This window comes from Pseudoliparis swirei, chromosome 12, assembly GCF_029220125.1.
Source record: "Pseudoliparis swirei isolate HS2019 ecotype Mariana Trench chromosome 12, NWPU_hadal_v1, whole genome shotgun sequence".
In the NCBI taxonomy this organism is placed as follows: domain Eukaryota; kingdom Metazoa; phylum Chordata; class Actinopteri; order Perciformes; family Liparidae; genus Pseudoliparis; species Pseudoliparis swirei.
Window position 1 is genome coordinate 5,216,971 of NC_079399.1, and position 20,000 is coordinate 5,236,970.

General features: G+C 44.4%; 2 protein-coding genes across 4 annotated transcripts in view; one reads left to right on the forward strand and one right to left on the reverse strand.

Annotated features, from left to right (window-relative positions):
- Positions 1-4,617, forward strand: part of ppp2r5cb (protein phosphatase 2, regulatory subunit B', gamma b) — a 24,817-nt gene extending 20,200 nt beyond the window's left edge. For all 3 annotated transcript variants that reach the window (XM_056427932.1, XM_056427933.1, XM_056427934.1), the window contains 4 exons: positions 882-983; positions 1,227-1,299; positions 1,659-1,775; positions 2,301-4,617. In XM_056427932.1, the coding sequence (XP_056283907.1) occupies positions 882-983; positions 1,227-1,299; positions 1,659-1,775; positions 2,301-2,435 (427 nt within the window). In that variant the 3' untranslated portion in view covers positions 2,436-4,617. The remainder of the gene's footprint in view (positions 1-881; positions 984-1,226; positions 1,300-1,658; positions 1,776-2,300) is intronic.
- A 14,094-nt stretch (positions 4,618-18,711) lies between these two features.
- Positions 18,712-20,000, reverse strand: part of LOC130202697 (thyroxine 5-deiodinase-like) — a 1,540-nt gene continuing 251 nt past the window's right edge. The window contains exon 1 of the mRNA XM_056428413.1: positions 18,712-20,000. This exon is cut by the window's right edge and continues 251 nt beyond it. Within this exon, the coding sequence (XP_056284388.1) occupies positions 19,463-20,000 (538 nt within the window). The 3' untranslated portion in view covers positions 18,712-19,462.

Sequence of the window (20,000 nt, forward strand, 5' to 3'; positions counted from 1 at the left end):
CAAATTTAGCTCAAAGCGGAAGTAGATTAAAACATATACAAAATCATTAAAACAATACAATATAAAAAGGCATACATCAAAACCAATAAAGCATATAGAAAATAAGGCAATCAACACAAAACAATAAACCTTTTAAGGGGTTATTTACAGTTATTTAATTTCCTTTCTTAGCGAATTTGGATCTGGTTGAAAGGAGCAATCAAAAGTTTGTCGTCTTGGTTCGAGGAGCCTCCGCGTTGTTGCGCAATATATAGTGTATGCACGACTCCATTGGTCGGCTCTTTTTATTCAGATGAGTCGATCCAGCTCCCCAAAAACAATTACCATGCTTTTTTAATTTTTTTCTGCTGTGTAATATTTGCGTTCTGTGTGAAAGTACTTAAAAATATAACAGATTATATAAATTGTTTCCGTCCAAATTAATCTCATGAAAAAACGATGCCCTTTAACCCTCCTGTTGCCATAGGGTCAATTTGACCCCATTCAATGTTTAACCCTCCTGTTACCTTTATATTTACTGACATATTTTACCCTCGGGGTCAATTTGACACCAGCTATTAAAACCTCCAGAAAATTATTAGAATTAATATTGTTTTCCAAGTTTAAGTGTGAGGTACTTTATGTTTGTTTGTTGACTACCTAAATAGCCCTTTAAATATATAAAAAAGTTGATATTTCTTATATGTTTGACACAGTGAAAAACAGCCTGGGGTCAAATTGACCCCAAAGAACACCGACGTTAAACATTGAATGGGGTCAAATTGACCCTAAGGTAACAGGAGGGTTAAGTCCGTAAATAAAGTGACCCGCGGTAATACTACTCATAGATTTAATTGGTATCGCGCTTTACAAGCCACTGAGGGCCCTTTGTGTTGGTGCAGGACGATCCACGGGCTGATCTACAACGCGCTGAAGCTCTTCATGGAGATGAACCAGAAGCTGTTTGACGACTGCACGCAGCAGTTCAGGGCGGAGAAAAGCAAGTAAGTCGCAGGCGAGACGTCGCATCTGGATTTCTAGAGCAGCTCCGGCTCCCGTGGCTTTATGCTACGTCTTCAAAAATACAAATAAATCACACGCGCGTTGTGAGAAATGGAAGGAATGGCGGAGCGGGAGCTGAACCGTAAAGTGTTGACGTGCTTCGGACGTGACGGACGTGTGACCTCCGTGTGTCGTCGAGTGAATTCTTCCCTTTGAGTTTCTAACGATTCTGTTTTTTGTCTCAGAGAGAAAGCCAAGTGGAAAGAGAGGGAAGAGACGTGGCTGAAGATTGAGAATCTTGCAAAATCAAACCCACAGGTGTGCAAAGAACCTCGTTTCCCTATTTGTATCTAGTAATTGGGTCAGTACCAAATGCCTTTTTATTTCACATTTAAAGCTATTATTGAGATTTTTTTTTTTTTTTTTAATGAACAAACTTGAATTTCAATAAAAGGTTAATCGGATTAAATGCGTTGACCTTTCTTTAATGAACACCACGCGTCGGCGCCTGCGTCTCTTGCACAGGGAGAATATTGTTTTATAAAAGCCGAGCGATAACCAACGTGACTATTGAAGCGGAATGTTCTGTTAAAATATAAACTCCTCGATACGGTCGGGGCGTCGCTGCAGAACAGATTAGTGTTTTAATCCCGTCCGTCCTGCTCCCCCCTGTACAGTTTCTGATTTACGTCGACTCGATAATCTCGGGTTGTCCGGTGGACATGGAGACAGACGGGCCGCCGCTGGACGACGTCAACGGGCTGAAGAAGGCCGTCGTGGAGGAAGCCACACAGGTGTGTGTGTGTGTGTGTCACAGGTCTAATCATCGGGGGTCCATTTATTTTTATCTTTGTATTTGAGTATTTAAAAAAAAAGTTTTTTATGACATCAATGCTTCACGATAACAATGAGCTGAAACTTAAATGTGATTCCACACAAAGTTAAATTAACTGTAAGCGGCCACAGTTCAATTGTTTGAGGCCGTTTCTGGAATGATAAAAAAAAAAAAAAGTTAAATACTTTCATATTGCATCATGCTCAAAATAGTAATCATAATAATAATGGATTCCATTTGTAAGGCAATCCTCATCCAATAATCTCAGAGTGCCACAGAGCCAGTACATAGTTACAACTATAATAAAAGGAGTATTTGACGAGTCATAAAAGCTCACGGCGTCAGCTCTTCATCCACTATTCGTTTGAATCGTATCTGAAAAGACATTTCTTCTTCTGCTGCTGTTGAACCGGCTGTGCAGGTATGTTTTCCGACTCTTCTGTTCCCCTCCGCAGACCCGCTGACCCCCTCTGTGTGTCTCCAGGTCCTGAAGGATCAGCGCCGGGAGCGCCCGCTGATGAGGAGGAAATCGGAGCTCCCCAGGGACATCTGCACGGTCACGGCCTTGGAGCTGCACCGGAGAGCCGACGAGATGCTGATGACGCACGACGGCCACTAGGAGGCCGACCCCCCCGGATCCACCGTAAACCAGCAGAGGAACCACAGGCCCCGCCCCCACCCCTCCCCCGCCCCCAGAGGCCAGCACAACAACAGAACTCTGGCGTCTCGGTCCAGGACGACACAGAACCCAACGGACCCCCGGCTCCGCCCGACGACGCAGAAAATGTCTCACGCCGCACGTCTAAGCCTCGTTCGGCTTCTTCGGGACAAACGGTGCTCGACTCCTACCGACACACACACACACACACACCTCTTTTCAGCCACCTGCAGAAACGTCTGCGGTGCTGGACCGGTCCTCCCACGACCACGGCGTGCACCGCGGCCCCGGAGCTTCACCCCGAGAGACTGTCGTGTCATTTTTTTCTCTTCCTCCCTCGTTTTTTTCTTCTTCTCTCCTGCCGTCCTCTCAACGTGTTGTGTTTTTTTTTTTCTACTTCTTCTGCTTTTCGGGGTGCTGTGCTGCCCCCTTCTGGTCATTTCTCTCAGGTGTTCTTTTATCCGTGCGTGAGCCGTCTTCTCTTCTCGCCTCTTCTTTATAGATGTCGGGTGCTTGTACGCAAATAATACGAGCCTTGTTCAATTGAGAGAGGAAAAAAGGAAAAAAAACACACAAAAAAGAAAAAATGTCAGTTGTTTCTATATATATTTAATATGACCTATTATTCTCACAACATTTAAACTAGACGGCTGTTTATATTTTATTTTTTCCTACATAGTATATTAGGAGCTCCTCTCAGAGTGAAACACACTCCTTCTTATCTGTACAACTTTATTCCATTCGCTGTGAAGAGTCAGTGACAGTTCTGTTGTTCAGAACCGGGCCGCGCGGGTCGGGATTCGTACCTCCGGCCCGACGGAGGTCGACTGTTTCCCATCCAGCACATCTCCGCACCTGCGTAGACGCCTAGTTTGTAATTTGGTGCCAACAGCTCCTTCATCCTAGCTCCTAGTGTAGGCGACGAGTGAACACGGGCCGGCGGCTCAAACAATGGTCAGAGGGTTTTATTACATGTGCAGGTCCGTTTGATCGGTTCCTGGGACGAGTCCAAACCCGGAGACCGATCACACGGGAGGGGACTGCGAGGTTTAATTTAAGGTCGTCTCCGCTGACGTCCAGCCGCTCGTCAGCAGCCGGTACGAGTCGCCGGTGTGAGGTCAGAGAGGTCAGGGAGACGGATTCACACGGCGAGGGAAGTCCGATGGGGGTCACCTGTTTCCTACTCTTCTCAAGCGAGACCCTTTCGTTTATAAAACTCGTCGGAGGTGTAGACGGATGTTTGGGGTTCGGTCAGACATGAGCCTTTTGTTCTCACAGTGCCTTTTATAGTCGAAGGGGATCGTTGCTCTCAACCGAGAATCGAGTAGCATGCCAGATGAATTTAAAAAAAAGACGTTAGTTTCCGCACAAACACAACAAAAAGACCCGATGAGTTCGAGCCCCCCCCCCCACCCCAGGACAAGCATCCGCCCCCCGATGAAGCACTTCCTGATAAAACTTGAAAGAAAAACCCGAAACGCAACTGAAACAAAACTAGTAAAGAATTATAAATCTGTGACGCTGTCTGTCTTGCCTGGTGGGGGTCCTCCCCCCCCCCCCCTCCTCCCCCCGGGTGGGTTGTTCAGAGCCGGCCTCCACAGGAGAGGACATCACCTCCCCGTCGAGACTTTTCCATTCTGCTCCCCCCCACGCTGTCCCATTCATTGATTTGTACCATTGTTTGACCCCCTCTGCCCAGACCTGCACACTGGCTGTAACCCCCCCCCCCCTCAGTAAATACCCTGTTTGATCTGCTTCTCGGTGCTTTTTATTTGGGCTTTTTATTCTTCCTTTTGCCTGCAGAACCGCTCGAATGTGCAAACTGTAAATAATATGGTTGATGTTTGTCTCTAAGAAGTATTCAAAGGCTTTTTACCAACCCCCCCCCCCCCCCCATTCCCTTCGACGAGCTCCTCTGCAGAGCGACGCCCCCTGGTGGCCGTCGCTCTTCTTGAAAGGCTTTAATATTGGCTTCTCTTGTGGAGCTCTCTTCATTTTTCTTTAAAAAAATAAATAAAAAGAATGAAGGGTCCCTTTTTAGTATTTGTCTCGTACTAAACGGCGTCATCTAATTTTGTACATATAATGTACTTTTTAATTCATGTCATAACTATTATTAAATGGTAGGTTTTCATATTTTGTACCCATGACAGAACCGAGGTTATTGGCTCCTGCAGACACGCGACTCTCTACATTTAGGAACCGTGTAGAGTTTGGATAGTTTTTTATCTATTTGTAATCTGACATCTTTTACGTTTTGTTTTTCCACCTCCAGACATGTCGAGACTCTACATACATGACGCTTTTTATGTGTGCGTGTGTGTGTGTGTGTGTGTGTGTGCTTTTTTCCAAATCTCCAGTGGTGTAAATCTATCTACATGCAGCAATTAAAGAGAACATGTGAGTTTTATATTTTCCTCCTAAAAAAAAACACTAAAAAGAAGATCAGTGAGTCGTCATTGGCTAAAGTCAAGTCTTTTCTCGTTTCCTTCCTTCCTTCCTTGCAGCGCTCTTGAAGAACACCACCCACCTCGGGTTGTAACGAGGCGCTGAGGCAATGCTTTCTACGTCAGAGGAAAGGTGGAGAAATGTGTCACTCCGACTGCTCTGTCTCTCAGATGATCAACTTATAACTTAAAAGGCTGAATATAGAAAGAACCACGTAACTCCCTTTTTTTAAAATTCTGGTTTAAATATTCCTATAAATTATATGCATTTAATAAAATAAGAACGAGAACCCAAATCTAATCCTTTAACCCTTGTGTTGCCTTCGGGTCAATTTCACCCGATTCAATGTTTCACCCTCCTGTCGCCTTCGGGTCAATATGACCCGATTCAATGTTTAACCCTCCTGTTACCTTTATATTTACTAACATATTTTACCCTTGAAGTCAATATGACCCCAGCTATTAAAATCTCCAGAAAATTATTAGAATTAATATTGTTTTCCAAGTTTAAATGTGAGGTACTTTATGTTTGTTTGTTGACTCCGGAAAGAACACCGACGTTAAACATTGAATCGGGTCAAATTGACCCGAAGGCGACAGGAGGGTTAAATATTGAATCGGGTCAAAATGACCCGAAGGCAACACAAGGGTTAAAACATACATTGTATTTGAAGTCTGTTGATTGATTGTGATCCTCTGCTGCCCCCTGCTGGCCAGATGGGGGAACACGCAACAGCCCGATGAGTCATCAGGCTTCTCATAATCTGATCCCTGCGGCGTTCACTTGCTCTGTAATTACTGACTCATCCTGGACGGTGTGAATACAGTGTTTATGCACACACTATTGTGTTTCTACCTCACAATGGAAATGCTAAATTAAGCTTAATTGGTGGTTTAAAACACAAATATATAGTCTGACAATCAAAGCCTCAATCTTCATTATTTTTTTTAAAATAACGTATTCTCTTGCCCATGAATTGTATTTTATCGGAATAATTTAACATAAATAGGTGATTTTATGCATCTACTTTTGTTTAAAATGACTCATTTTGATCTTTAGTTGAATTAGGACTCTTCATTGATCAACAGTTCATGCTTTACTAAATAACCGGTATTGGTATTCTGGTATGAAAGCCCTGAAGGCGTGATCCAAACATAATATTTAGTGTTGTTTTCTCCACACTAAAAAGAGTTTAACATTTATGTCGCAGTAAATAACTTATTCTCTGAAACAATTTGCCTCATTATGAACAGATTGGAGCCCAAATATCGGGGAGGAAATATTCGAGAAATCCAAATACATCATCTCTCTCTCTCCGTATTTATTTCCTCTTCTTTTTGTGATCCGGATGTTCTGACGGCCTTCGTCGACTGACCCACGCCCCACGCCCCCCCTCCCTTGGTCCTCGCAACCCCAAAAATAAATCTAGTCAAGACAGGAGATGTCAGAACCCATCGCCATGGAAACAGAGCTCAACAGTTCTGGAGCGTCGACTCGACCCCCCCATTGTGACGGCATCCAATCAGGTTTCAAGAAAAGCTTTCAGCATTGCATTGCTTTACTAAAATGTGTGTGTATGTGTGGAGGGGGGTAGAGCCGACTTGGCTTCGTGGCCTCGTATCCTTCCTCTTCATCGTCCCTCCGCAGCACCTGACCAGGACGCGTTGGTCTCGGCCTCCTGCTGCGAAAATGATCGTGCAAAACAAAGATTCTGCTCTCCAGTTTTTTCAAAGCGAGGACGGACCACCGAGGAGGCGAGGAGGCGGACATCCTGCCAGGAGAACACGTGTGTAGGGATAGATTATAGTGGAGCGCTTTGTGTTTTGTTGGACAGAAATAACTAGAAATATATAGATATATATACACATATATATGTATTTATATTTGTATATGTATATACAGGACTGTCTCAGAAAATTAGAATATTGTGATAAAGTTCTTTATTTTCTGTAATGCAATTAAAAAAAAAAAAAAATGCATTTCTTTCTCATTACAAAAATCAACTAAATATTGCAAAGCTTTTATTCTTTTAATATTGTTGATTTATATAAACAGCTTAAGAAAACTCAATTATATCTAAATATTATAATATCATGAAAAAAAAGTAGTATAGTAGGTAAAAAAAAAAATTAAACAAATCAATTAACTCGAAAACCAAACACCTGGATTTTCAAATTTTTTGTTTTTTTTTTTTTTTTTTTTTTTTTTTTTTTTTTTTTTATATTTATTTTTATGAGATATTTTTTTAGATTTTTTTAGTTTCTTTCTTAAAGCCATAAATATATAAAATTAAAAAATAAAATAATTCAAAAATTTTGTAATGATTTGTAATGAATCCAGAATGCATGACATTTTTGTTTTTTTTTAATAAAGAAACAAATCACAATATTCTTATTTTTATTCTAATTTTCTGTATATGTGTATATATAATAAAATAAATATAATGAAATGAATATTATTGTACATTGCAACAGCATTATGTTAATGACATTAATTATCCAAATGCTCAGTAAAATGGACAAAAGAGTAGCATTTGGTAACGTATATATATATATATGTGTGCACATATATTAAAACTAATATAAAAAGCTATCTCATCTCCGACGATGTTCCTGCAGACCCCCGTGAGCCTCATCTGGAGACGACACTGATCGTCGCCTCGTGTGTTGACCCCGAAAACGACTTCAGCCTCATCAGAAATAACAAAAGCTTTCATTGTCGGCCTCCACAGACGTGTGCTCACACACGCGTGTGCACTCGGGAGAAACGACCGTGGTAACCTGTTCTTCAGCTGTAATCCTCACCGCCCGTCAGCCTGAGTCGCTCTACCACTGCGACTGTCTGGAACACACACACACACACACACACACACAACCTTTTATATGCTCCAGTATGTGGGGCAGCCGGGGACGACCCCATTGTCTGCAGCCGTGCAGACACGCATAAGCCTTCGTCTACACGAGGCCGACACAGGAAGCGGTCTGAGCCTCGCCTGACCGTCTGGACTGGAGCCGGCGCTTCGGAGCGCGTTCGGAGCGCCGGCTCACAATACAGAGGGCCGATGGAGGCGGGGTCAACAGGTCAAGGAGCGCAGTTCGAAGAGCTCTTTTGCTCTTCCTCCAGAAGGCGACGGAGTAAATTTTCCTCGAAGAAAAAAAACCCGTTTCCATCTCATTCTTAGCGCCATGAGCTCCCGTGTATCGTTACCTTCGCATTGAAAATGCGGAAGGTAATGTTTTGATCGCCGTGTATTTATTTATTTATTTGTATGCGTGTTACTCGCATAACTCAAAAAGTATTAAACCGAATCGCATGACATTTGGTGGGATGATTGGTTATTATCCGGAGACCATTTGATTAGATTTTGGGATCGATCGGGTCAAAGGGCAAGGTCAAGGTCATGAAAAGGTCAACATCTTCTTTTTACCAAAGCGCGGTCAATTTCTATCCAATTGGCATGCAACTAATGCCAAAATGTTCATAATTCAACGCCCAATCTTGTGATATGCGAAGGTATGCGCTCTACCGAGTGCCCATTGTAGTTACTGGATGTGAACATTAAGTCGAGCGACTTCGTAAATGATCAAAAAAACATGAAAGCCGCGGTCGCTTCTTCACTTTAAATGATTCCGCCCGGAGATGAGAGCTAATGGGAGCTTCTTCTGCTGCTGGATCTAATGGAAATGTTCCATGGAAGCCAAGTGGGATCACGCTGATTTAGTGCATACACTGATAACACACACACACACACACACACAACAAGTACTTTATTGATTTAGTCGTATAGGTGGCGGTGGGAGGATTATCTGCTGGCTGCTCAGGAGACAGGATATGGATTGCGTCCCAGTTGCAAAAGATAATTCACCTCGTGCGACGCTTTGAAGGGAGGAACCCTCGCGCGGCCTCAGGGCGCCCCGTGGAGGAGCGGCCGCCAACACGAGAGGTCGCGAGAGCCTCGCATCAGAAGCGTGCGCCGGGCTGACACGCGGGTGTTCTATGTTTGCGATGCGCGTCTGAGGATCAATCGATCTTCTCTTATCGATCGCGTCAGAGGCCCGAGGGTCAGAAAGAGACGAGCGGGTTCAACTTGGGTAACGTGCATCCTCTGGACGCCATCGCGAGTTCAGGATGAATAGATGAGTCGTAGTTTCTTTCTTCATGTGCAACACGGCGGTGCGGCCATTGATCAGATGAAACCCTCTGACACCGTCGGCCCCGCTTTCATCTCTCCAACGCACCCCCTGCTGTGTGGTAGAAAATAGGAATGGGTCAACAGTTGTGGATAAATAGACTGAATAAATAGATTCTGCCGTTGTGTTCCTGAGTGGCACGAAGCCAAACACCATTAGCACGCTCAACCTACATATGGGAATTTGAATTGTATGCACAGCTGAGACATCATGTGTGCAGAGTACAGGGAGAGGAAACCTCGGGGGGGGTTGCAACTATTATAATCTGACATAAAAGTCCCGATAAAAGATTTTAAAATCAAGCAGACTATGCAACTTTGAATTAATGATGAATGTTTTTCTTTATACTCGAATAAAGAGTGTTCACAGACCATCTGGTCCCAAATCACGGAGAGCTGCTTTTTCTTTCGGAGGAATGGTGAATAATGAGAAAAGCAGGCCGGCAGACGGCAGGAGGCCTCGATGCCGCAGACAATAATTTAGGGGATGGAAACTATATGAATCATTCAAGTCGTGTTTTTTTTTCTTCTTTCTTTTGGGGGGGGGGAAGGGGTCCGTCTAATGCAGCCAAGTCACTCTGCGTATCAGCTCAGCATGGCGTCTGTATCCCGGTTGCCACGGCGACGCGGTTGCTACGTGATCAATTTATCTGGAGATCTGGCAGATACCAGATGTCACCGGGTGCTGCTAAGCCCTCGGTCAAATTTCAAACGGTTATAAGGCTCCCCACTCGTTTCTTATTCTGCCCCCCCCCGACAGGAAGTACTTTAATGAGGACGGACGTCGTCGCATCTTTTGGATTCTTCTCCCCCCTCCTTTTTTGTAATCATCACAGTCAAAAACACAGAGCCAAATGCACACGGGGAGGTATTCATTATCTCGGATGAATACCTGGAGATGTCAGGAGGCCCGTCAAGTGCATCTGCCCTCACTCTCCTCCTCCTCCCCCACCCTCCCCCTTCTTCAGGGCCTCGGCGCAGCCCCCAGCGTGACGCACGTGCCTCTGCACCTGTGACGTGGGGAACACCACCTACTCGCTTTGCCGTGCAGTCGATGCCCCCTGAGCACCGTGTGGACATCTGTCCACTGCCGCTGTGTATTCGCCACAAAGCGGCCAGAAGCTGCTCCAATCACTGCATGTGGAGGCTCACCTATTCATTGGATTAGAATTACATTAAATTAGAATTATGACTAGATTACAGTTTTGGTTAATGTTAGCACTATCCTCTCTAAGTCAGTGCAATGTCCTCACAAGTATAGTAGAGAGCGAGGCCAGGTCGTTAGGTCCAGGTGTGTCTCATTAGTGTTGACGAGCTGCTTAACGCTGGCCAGCTGTGAGCTGAATCTGGGAGAGACTTTAGTGACGTATGCTGGAAGATGCTGTTTTAATATTTAGAGGCGACAAGATTAATGAATAGAATATGAGTTCATTTTATTATTATTTTAAAAATATTATTATTTATTATTAATTAAATATTTAATTTAATTTTTAATTAATATAATTAATTATTAATTATTAAATTATTAAATTATTATTATTATTATTATTTATTTTTTCTAGAATAGGATATTTACTTTCATTCAGAATACACTCCAGATTAGAGGGTGGCGGTAATGCCCCCGAAAGATGTTTGCCAACCGCCATAAAAAGCAACAGAAAAAGGAAGAAATAGGAGGAGGAAGAAACAAGAAGAAGAAGATGGAGGAGGAGGAGGATGAAGAAGGAAAAAATAGGAGGAGGAGGAGGAAGAAGAAGAAGAACTAAAAGTTGCAAGATCTGACACAGTCAACGTCGATCACAAGGTAGCCCCGCCTTAAAGCCGAGCCTGCTTCATCTATTTCACTTTTATGCGACAACAATTTAATAAATAAACATCATGCTGGATTGATAAAGACTGAAACTAGCGAATGAGACCATAAACTCATGTTTACAATATTTATCTATATATTTTAGGTAATAAATCAAGTGAGAAGTAGTCATTTTCTCATTGACTTCTATACAACTGGACTTATGTTGCAACCAGAGGAGTCGCCCCTGCTGGTCAGGAGAGAGAATGCAAGTTTGAGATCTGGAGATTGCTGCATGAATTAATAAAATAATAAATGCTGTATTTCCATCTTGGTCTCCTCTAGGTTTATTCAGTGTTTGAGGTTTGACTTGCACTCTTTTTAATAATAGAAAGGAAGGAAGAGTAAAAACGTACATTTCATTAGACGTCTTTATTATATGAATTTATATTGAACTCAAATTATGGCAAACTGTCAACCCCCCGTCGCAAAGACTCCTATGTCTTTTTAAAATCATAATATTATTGCTTATGCTGTGGGCAATGTTTATGAAACTGAGTGTTATTGTCGAGTTCGTTATATTTATATTTAGTACACAATGCTTTCACAAGTTATATTGTCTGTACATTTTGATATATGGGATCACCCCGAGCAACTAATATTCACAAGGCTCATACTTTATTATATTAAAATGTTGGCTCCTTCAGTAAAGCCAATGCGTAACATTTATTTCCTTAAACCTTCTTTTTTTCCCACCCGTATGCCATTTATTATAAATTTAATATAAGACGATCCTGTCACTCTGATTTCAAAATAAAAGCCTCTGTCTATGAAGTGGCTGTGAGGGTCACTGAGGTCAAGACACTTTATAAACTCCTCGAATATATTGTTAAATAACTCTCTTTGCATTTGATTATTGTTTATTTGAGTGTAGAAATATTGTACTTAAGAAAATGTCCATTTAATTCGAAACCTTCAAAATAAAAGCGCGGGAAATTTTTCTTCAATTTCTTAAAGAAAAGGGGATCACATGTCTCTCAAGCTGTCAGGGGCCACATAAAATGATGCGACGGGCCGGATTTGGCCCGCAGGCCTTGTGTTTGACACCTGTGGGCTAGATGAAGACACATAATTCAATAATTGATGAATTAAATGTGGGTAAACGTGCTAACCCTTTAGGCACATCCAATAAATCTGATCCATATTCCCCTGAAAAAATAAATCAATAATCACATTGCCATATTCTACGTGTTTTCACACTGCGAGAAATAATTCATAATAATAAATAATAAAATCCTACAATGCAGTCAATTTAATCTAAATTAAATTGAATGACATCCTCACAGTTAAAATAAAATGAAGTCCAGTCTTCCTCAGTCTTTTATGAGTTACTTCCCTTTCCTAACCGACTCTTCACCTGCCTGCCTCTGGACTCAATGAATTCTTCCTCCTGCCTCTGGGTCCTCCTCCTCCTCATCAGCGCAGCTTTAAATAGACACGGAGCGTACGTAGAAACAACATCAATGCAACCTGTGGGGGCTCAGGACTTAATGGGATTTAGGAATAGAAGATGCTAAACTATGAGGAGGTGAGCGGCTGGGTGGCCAGAACAGCGTATCTCTTCATTATAACCTCACTGAGATAAGAGTGTTTTTGTGTGCCAGCCAAGATAATAAAAAATCAATTCCCATTTTTTATGATACAAAAATGTGTCTCAACCGCAAAGATGACGGGTTCTCCTGCTTCTTCTGCCCGGCGCCCGGCCGTCTGGAGGGAATGGAGTTAGAAACATTGATTTCTGCTTCATTGAGTGTCAACGTTTCCCCTTCGGACCCTTTAAGCTCCCTGTGATGCAATCACATTGATTTAGTTTCATCAGCTATCAACCCAATAACAACAAATACAAAGGGATTAAAAGTGCTTTATTTGTGAGAGGTGATTTATGTTTTTCCTGTAGTGACCAAATTTGTGAAAATGTGAATTTCCAGCTATTAAACAAGGTAAGATGATGGTGGAGCGATTATTTACCCCTCAGTTAATGTTTTTATCCATTTGGGAATATTGGAAATTTTCAAGAAGAAAAGAGTTTAGTTTTTAAACTTTAAAGAAAAAGAAAAACACACGTTTAGAATATCGGTATTTTGAGAAGGAGCACACGACGGTTTCCTCCTGTTTTTCCTTCTTCTTCTTCTTCTTCTTCTTCTTCTTCTTCTTCTTGGCAAACAGCTTTCGGGTGCATTACGACCACCACGTTCTTCTTTTTCCTCCTATTTCTTCATTCTTCCTTCTTCTTCCTCCTATGTATTCCTTCTTCTTCATCATCCTCCTCCTCCTTGGTCTTCTTCTTCTTCATACTCCTTCTTCATACTCCGTGTTCTTCTTCATACTCCTTCTTCTACTACACCCTTCTTCGTCTTCTTCTTAATAATAATAATAATACATAACATTTCTATAGCGCTTTTCAAAATTCTCAAAGACGCTTTACAACACATAATAAAAAAATCCTAAAAGCTATGCATTAATAATTACAATAAAAACAAACGATAAAAGAATAACAGAACGTTCAGAGCACACATTCACACATTAAAAGCAGTTTTGAACAGGTGGGTTTTGATTAGTGATTTAAACGATGAGAGTTCGGTGCAGTCACGGATGATTTTGGGGAGAGAGTTCCAGAGGGAGGGGGCAGAGATGGAGAAGGCTCTGTCACCCCATGTCCGGTGCTCGGTCCTGTGAGGAATGGAGAGGAGGCATCAGAGGAGCGGAGCCGACGGGATGGAGTGTGATGGTGGAGCAGATCGGTCAGGTAGCAGGGGGCCCGGTTATGGAGGGCTTTGTATGTGAGGAGAAGGATTTTGTACTGGATACGTTCTGGGACGGGGAGCCAGTGGAGGGTCTGGAGAACAGGGGTGATGTGATCACGGGAGCGGGAGTGGGAGAGCAGGCGAGCAGCAGAGCTCTGAATATACTGGAGTTTATTTAGAATTTTGGATGTTGTGCCATATAGAATGCTGTTACAATAGTCTATTCTGGAGGTGATGAAGGCGTGGATCAGTGTTTCAGCAGCAGATGTGGAGAGTGATGGGCGGAGACGGGCGATGTTTTTCAGGTGAAAGAAGGCAGTTCGGGTGGTTTGTTTGACGTGGTGTTCAAAGGACAGGTTGCTGTCAAACATGACTCCGAGGTTGCGGATGTGTAGGGATGGGGACAGAGTGCAGTTATCCATGGCGAGGCAGAAGGTATGACAGGTTTTGGTGAGAGATTTGGGACCGATGATGAGCATGTCAGATTTATCACAGTTAAGTTTGAGAAAGTTGGTGTTCATCCAGGATTTGATGTCAGTGAGGCAGTTGGTTAGAGTAGAGTGAGTGGCAGTGGTGATGGCCTTTGTGGAGATGTAGAGCTGGACATCATCGGCATAACAGTGGAACATGAGACCGTGTTGGCGTATGATATTTCCAAGGGGGAGTAGGTACAGAATAAATAGAAGTGGACCAAGCACTGAACCCTGTGGGACGCCCTGAGACAGAGGAGCAGTGGAGGAGGTGCAGTTGTTGATGCTGATGAATTGTTGTCTGTTTGTCAGATATGATTTGAGCCAGGATAGAGCAGATCCGGTGATATTGAGGGACGTTTTGAGGCGGGAGAGAAGGATGTTGTGGTTGATGGTGTCGAAGGCTGCAGTGAGATCCAGGAGAATGAGGATGTTGAGGTGACCGGAGTCAGAGGCGATGAAGAGGTCATTGGTGACATTCAGAAGTGCCGTTTCAGTGCTGTGAGCGGAAACCAGATTGAAACGGCTCCAACAGATCATTGGAGGTGAGGTGAGTTTTTAGTTGTGCAGCGACGACACGTTCCAGTATTTTTGCTAGGAAGGGAAGATTAGATATGGGCCGGAAATTGCTCATGGACTCAGGGTCGAGTCCAGGTTTTTTGAGGATGGGGGTGACAGCAGCCAGTTTAAGTGTGTCGGGGACTGAGCCAGAGTTGAGGGACGAGTTAATTATTGATCATCTTCTTCTTCTTAATCCTCATTCTTCTTCGTCTTCATACTCCTCAAGTTTTTCTTGAGTACATTCGATACATTTCCCTCTTAGGCCCTTTAAAAAAAAAATCTCTCTACCTCGTACTTCTGACAGAACAATAACACACGGTCCACCGTTTCTTCTTCTTCACAGAAATCCCACTTCACCATTATTATGTATTTTAATAACATAAAGGGAACTATAAGCCCAGTATGGCCATTCCTCAGCCTGGTCATCACCCTTTCCTCTTTTCTATTCCCTCCACTAACCCATCTTCCTGCTTCTCCGTCCCTATACGACTCCTTATTGAGGACGGACACGCCCACCCATACACACACAGATTAACCCCAGCTGAGGCTGATTAGACCTCGTCCCCAGCTGAGCCTGATTAGACCTTGTCCCCAGCTGAGGCTGATTAGACCTTGTCCACAGCTGAGGCTGATTAGACCTCGTCCCCAGCTGAGGCTGATTCGACCTCGTCCCCAGCTGAGGTTGATTAGACCTTGTACCCAGCTGAGGCTGATTCGACCTCGTCCCCAGCTGAGGCTGATTAGACCTCGTCCCCAGCTGAGCCCGAGCACACCCCGCTGCTGCACAGCACTTCCACCAGAGGCCCGAGTCCAGTGTGTTGCAGCAACACGTGGTCTCCTGGACTTAAGGTTCCCCTGAGGACCGCGTTGTCTCACGCAAACAGAGCCGTTATCTCATAAAACTCCAACCCTCGACGTACCGCCCGCTGCACGTCGTTAGTTATGTGACCTTTGCTCGAAGGACGACTTGTGCAAGCGAGCGTTTCTTCATCGATCGGCAGCCCGATTGGAAACCCCTCGTCTCACAGACACCAAATATTGACTCTTAAAAAGAGTGTGTTTCTCTAGAAGGGTTTCTATTAAAAAGACTGATTCATTTCTCAAATCAAGTGTCGTGTTTGTGCAACAATCTGAAGTGTTTTTGAAAGACACAACGCAAGTGTGCAGAGGAAAGGAGATAGTGAGCTGTCAATCCTGAGCCGTGTCGCCAGGTGTTTATCATACAAGGCAGCAGATTATAATCCCTCTCATTCTCGTGTCATTTGTGTTTTAAGCCTTTCTGGGGTCCAAAGGCCTGATAGCCCCCCCCCCCCCCCCAGTTCATTATGTATTCATTACTTAGTGCAAACACTCGCTAAGTCCTGTGCTCCGTGGAGATGGACCGAGCAGTGTGTGTGTGTGTTAGTGTGTGTGTGTGTGTGTGTGTTAGTGTGTTTGCGGGCTGACGCTCTCGAAAAAACGCTCATGAGCAGACATCTTCTGGAAGTGCGTGACCGACCAGATGGCGCGTGGTTAATTTCAAGGATGAGTCGCCTCTTTCGGGAGATGCTGGCAATAAAAAAAAAAAAGAATAAATATCAACGCTTCTGAAGCGTGAATCTGTGAAAAATAATTAAAAAACAGTCCGGGAAATTGGAGAATTTATCTTGAATGTGCATCTACCAACAAGGGGGGGGGGACCCTTCAGTCAGGAGGGAAAGGAAGAAAAAAACGCTGACTCAGTAAAACATGCATATTGATCAGCGCATTATGATTTTGACACTCAGGCCCTCGTGGGTTGATCTTCACCACCTCCTGGAGTATAAAGTCTGCCTAAAAGACGTCATTAATGTCGACTTATTTGTAATATAATGCACGACTTGTGTTGAGAGGTTGTCCGGATGATAACTGTATAGGTCTCGGCGCTGCATTATTAATACCTGGTCGGGTGTTTTTCGTCTTGAGGAACTTCTGGTGAGTCACGCTCTTCCGTGCACACAGCGAACTGTGGTCCTCACGCCATCGAGCAAGTAGGCCACAGTCTCAACCCACCCCCCCCCCCCCCCTCACTGTTTCTATGCTCGAAGGGAAGAAATAAAGATAAGAGGGGGGGAAAAAGGAAAAAGAGCATGTCCCCATTTAAACTTTAAGCTTTTGTAAATCGCTGGCGGCCCTTCAGGCACGAACGCGGCGATAAGACGGGGGTCAGAGGGTCAGTCGATCAGAGAGCTTATTTAAAATGACAGCGGTGACCGGAGGTCGACTGATAACCCCAAAAGTCGGCGGGACGCACCTTTTGATTCTCTGCGGAAAACATCTGTCTTGTCAGTCTGGATGCTGACGTCATTAAACTGTTCAGAATGTGCATCCTCTACTGAATATTCAATGCGACGAGTTTCAAGAAAATATGACGAATTAAAAGCCAAAGTGTCCTCGCAAACTTCCACAAAGCGGGCAGCGAGCCGCCGTCTTTGTTCACGCTGGAGGTTGCCGTGGACACGCAGCGACGATGAGACGGTCTCCTCTGGGGGAGAGTCTGAAGGAACCAAGTGTTTCATCTGCGAGGATGCAGGAGACACAAATAGACGCTAACGCAGCTCCTCGCCGTTGTTTCGAGGATGCAAATTTCGACATGAATTAGCTTTATTTCATGGAGTAGGAATGTCTCTGCGTTGAGTGCTGAGGTGTAAAGAAGGTTTAGTATCTTTAAACACGGACAACTGGTAAAGACGGGAGAAGGCGGAGCTGAATATGAACTCTATTTCACTCTAAATGGGACCATCATTTATTGAAGGAACCTCCTGATGCATTAAAGAAGACATGCCACGAGAGGTTGAGGCCATTATCTCGCGTCTACACTGTTTATCGAGGGAATAAATCGAGAGAGACTTCTTCTCGCGACCAGAGGAGTCGCCCCCTGGTGGCCAGTCGAGAGAATGCACATTTAAAGGCACTTGAACTTTGGTTTCTCTTTTTTCGGACCTGGAGGTTGCCGCGTGATCTGGAGTCAGCCGGCACTGGTTAGCGGGAGCAAAATGGCCGTCTTACAGCAGGCTTTAGATCAATATCACCAAGAAACATGTCGGGGCCGAGCGGAACGAAATGTGACGGGCTAATACAAAGTTTTTTGGGTAATAAATTATGATCGGGCAATTTTTTTAAAAAGCTGCATTTGCCACAAACACTCCACTTCATCCAAAAATAACAAAAATGAAAAGAGGAAAAATATAACCAGCAGGTGTTACATACACCTGGCCACAGGGGGCGCCGACGCCCACTCAGCATCCCCGCCTCCCTCGTTCACGGCTACGGGGATCCCTGGTAATCTTAACTATAAATGGCAGCATCAGCATCCCTGCCTCTCTCTCTCTCTCTCTCTGTGTGTGTGTGTGTGTGTGTACGTATAGGAGGGAGGGGAGGACAAAGATTGCAGCGATAATGAGAGGTGCCTCCTCTCGCTCAACTCTTTGATTCTGATGCACGTATATAGAGAATATCACACCGCTTTTTTAACGTAAAAAGTAATATTTGATCAAAAAGGACTTAAAAATAAAAACCTTTGATCTGCTCTTTGAGAGAGAGATATATCCTCCGGACAGGATCCAGGTTTTTTTGTCCTCTGTTGTCTGTGTAACGGCCTTCTCTGACCTCTTGCCTTTCTTGGTTGCCAGATTATAATGTTTCAGATTACCTGTGTTAAGCGTCATGAAACAGACACGTGACACGTGGGTTAATGAATCAGTGGCAGGGGTCAATTACTGTGTGCTAAGGAGGTCTCACTCTGACCTGAATACGACTGATTATAGAAGCGAAGGAGTCAGAGGAGGCAAGCTTGACATACATGTTTTAAAGAAAACCCCCACATAAACAATAATATGAGGACATAGTCTGCCTGTAAACCATCCAGCAGGTGTGACGTCATCAGACGGTGGGACCGATCAAGTGGCAGTGAAACAGAGGGTATAAACAAACAACAATAAAATAAAGAAAACTTTTTAAAAAAACGAGTACATCTTCACGGTGTTTTTTTCTTCTTCTCACAACCATTCAAGAGGTGATCTGATGTTTTATTATTTTTTGTAAAACACATTTGTTCAGTATACATCGTTTCAACATATAAACAACATCTCGTGGAGGAAAGGCATCCCGCTGACGTGGCCCCGCTCCCGGTGTCGGAAACATCAGTGTCGGTTTTCTGGCGGTGGCCTTTTAAAAACCGAACTTCACAGAAACACCAGAGTGAGACTTCAGCATGAACGCACGCCCACGCACACGCACGCACACACACACACACACACACACACACACACACACACACACACACACACACACACACACACACACACACACACACACACACACACACACACACACACACACACACACACACACACACACACACATTCGCACACACACATGCACGCCGGTATTGTAGAAAAATAGAGTGATTACTAATTGAATCCAGTTTCACCTGATTCAAGACTCTTCCATACAAAAATCAATTAAGGTCAAGACGAGCACAATATATACCAGTCTATACATTTAGGCTTCAACGTGACTTTATCGGCTTATTCTGTCAAAGAGTCCTGAATATCTTTTACGCAAGAAAAAACAACAACAACAACACACCGTGCCACGTGTGAAACGCGTTGACAGCAGCAGCATCTGGAACATGTTGCACTGTGAGTGGGACACTTCATGATAAGCGGAATGGGCAGAAAGAGCAGCGCACATGTTCAGCATCTTCACTACACATGGAGCACCGCTGTTTGGGAATGCGCCATCTCGTCCCTGTATTGCTCCAGCCAGTCGGTGAGCTCTGAAATCCGGTACCCCTCCGGACCCCTGCCCCCCTGGTACACCACCCTCTCGTCCCTCACCACGTAAATTCTCTCAAAGTAGGCTCCGTACGCGGCGTTGGACGAGTTGTCCATGTTGTCCACCACCACGTTGCTGCCGGGCACCTCGGCGAGCATCAGCCGCGCGGCGCTGAGTCGGTCCTCCAAGCAGCGGTGCTTGGGGATCTGATACGGCGCGTCCGAGCTCACCCAGCCGTCCGACGGATGCGCCTCCTCGATGTACACCACCACAGAGTCCGCAATGTCCGCGTACCGGCTGACGACGCGCTGGAACGCCGTCAGCCGCGTCATGAACGGCGGTCAGGAGCAGCTGCCGAAGTTGAGGATGAGGGGTCTCTTCCCTCGCACGCAGTCCAGGATCTGGACCCGCCGCCGCTCCTGGAGCAGCATCACCTCGGTGTTGGGCGCCGCGCGTCCGAGGTGCGCC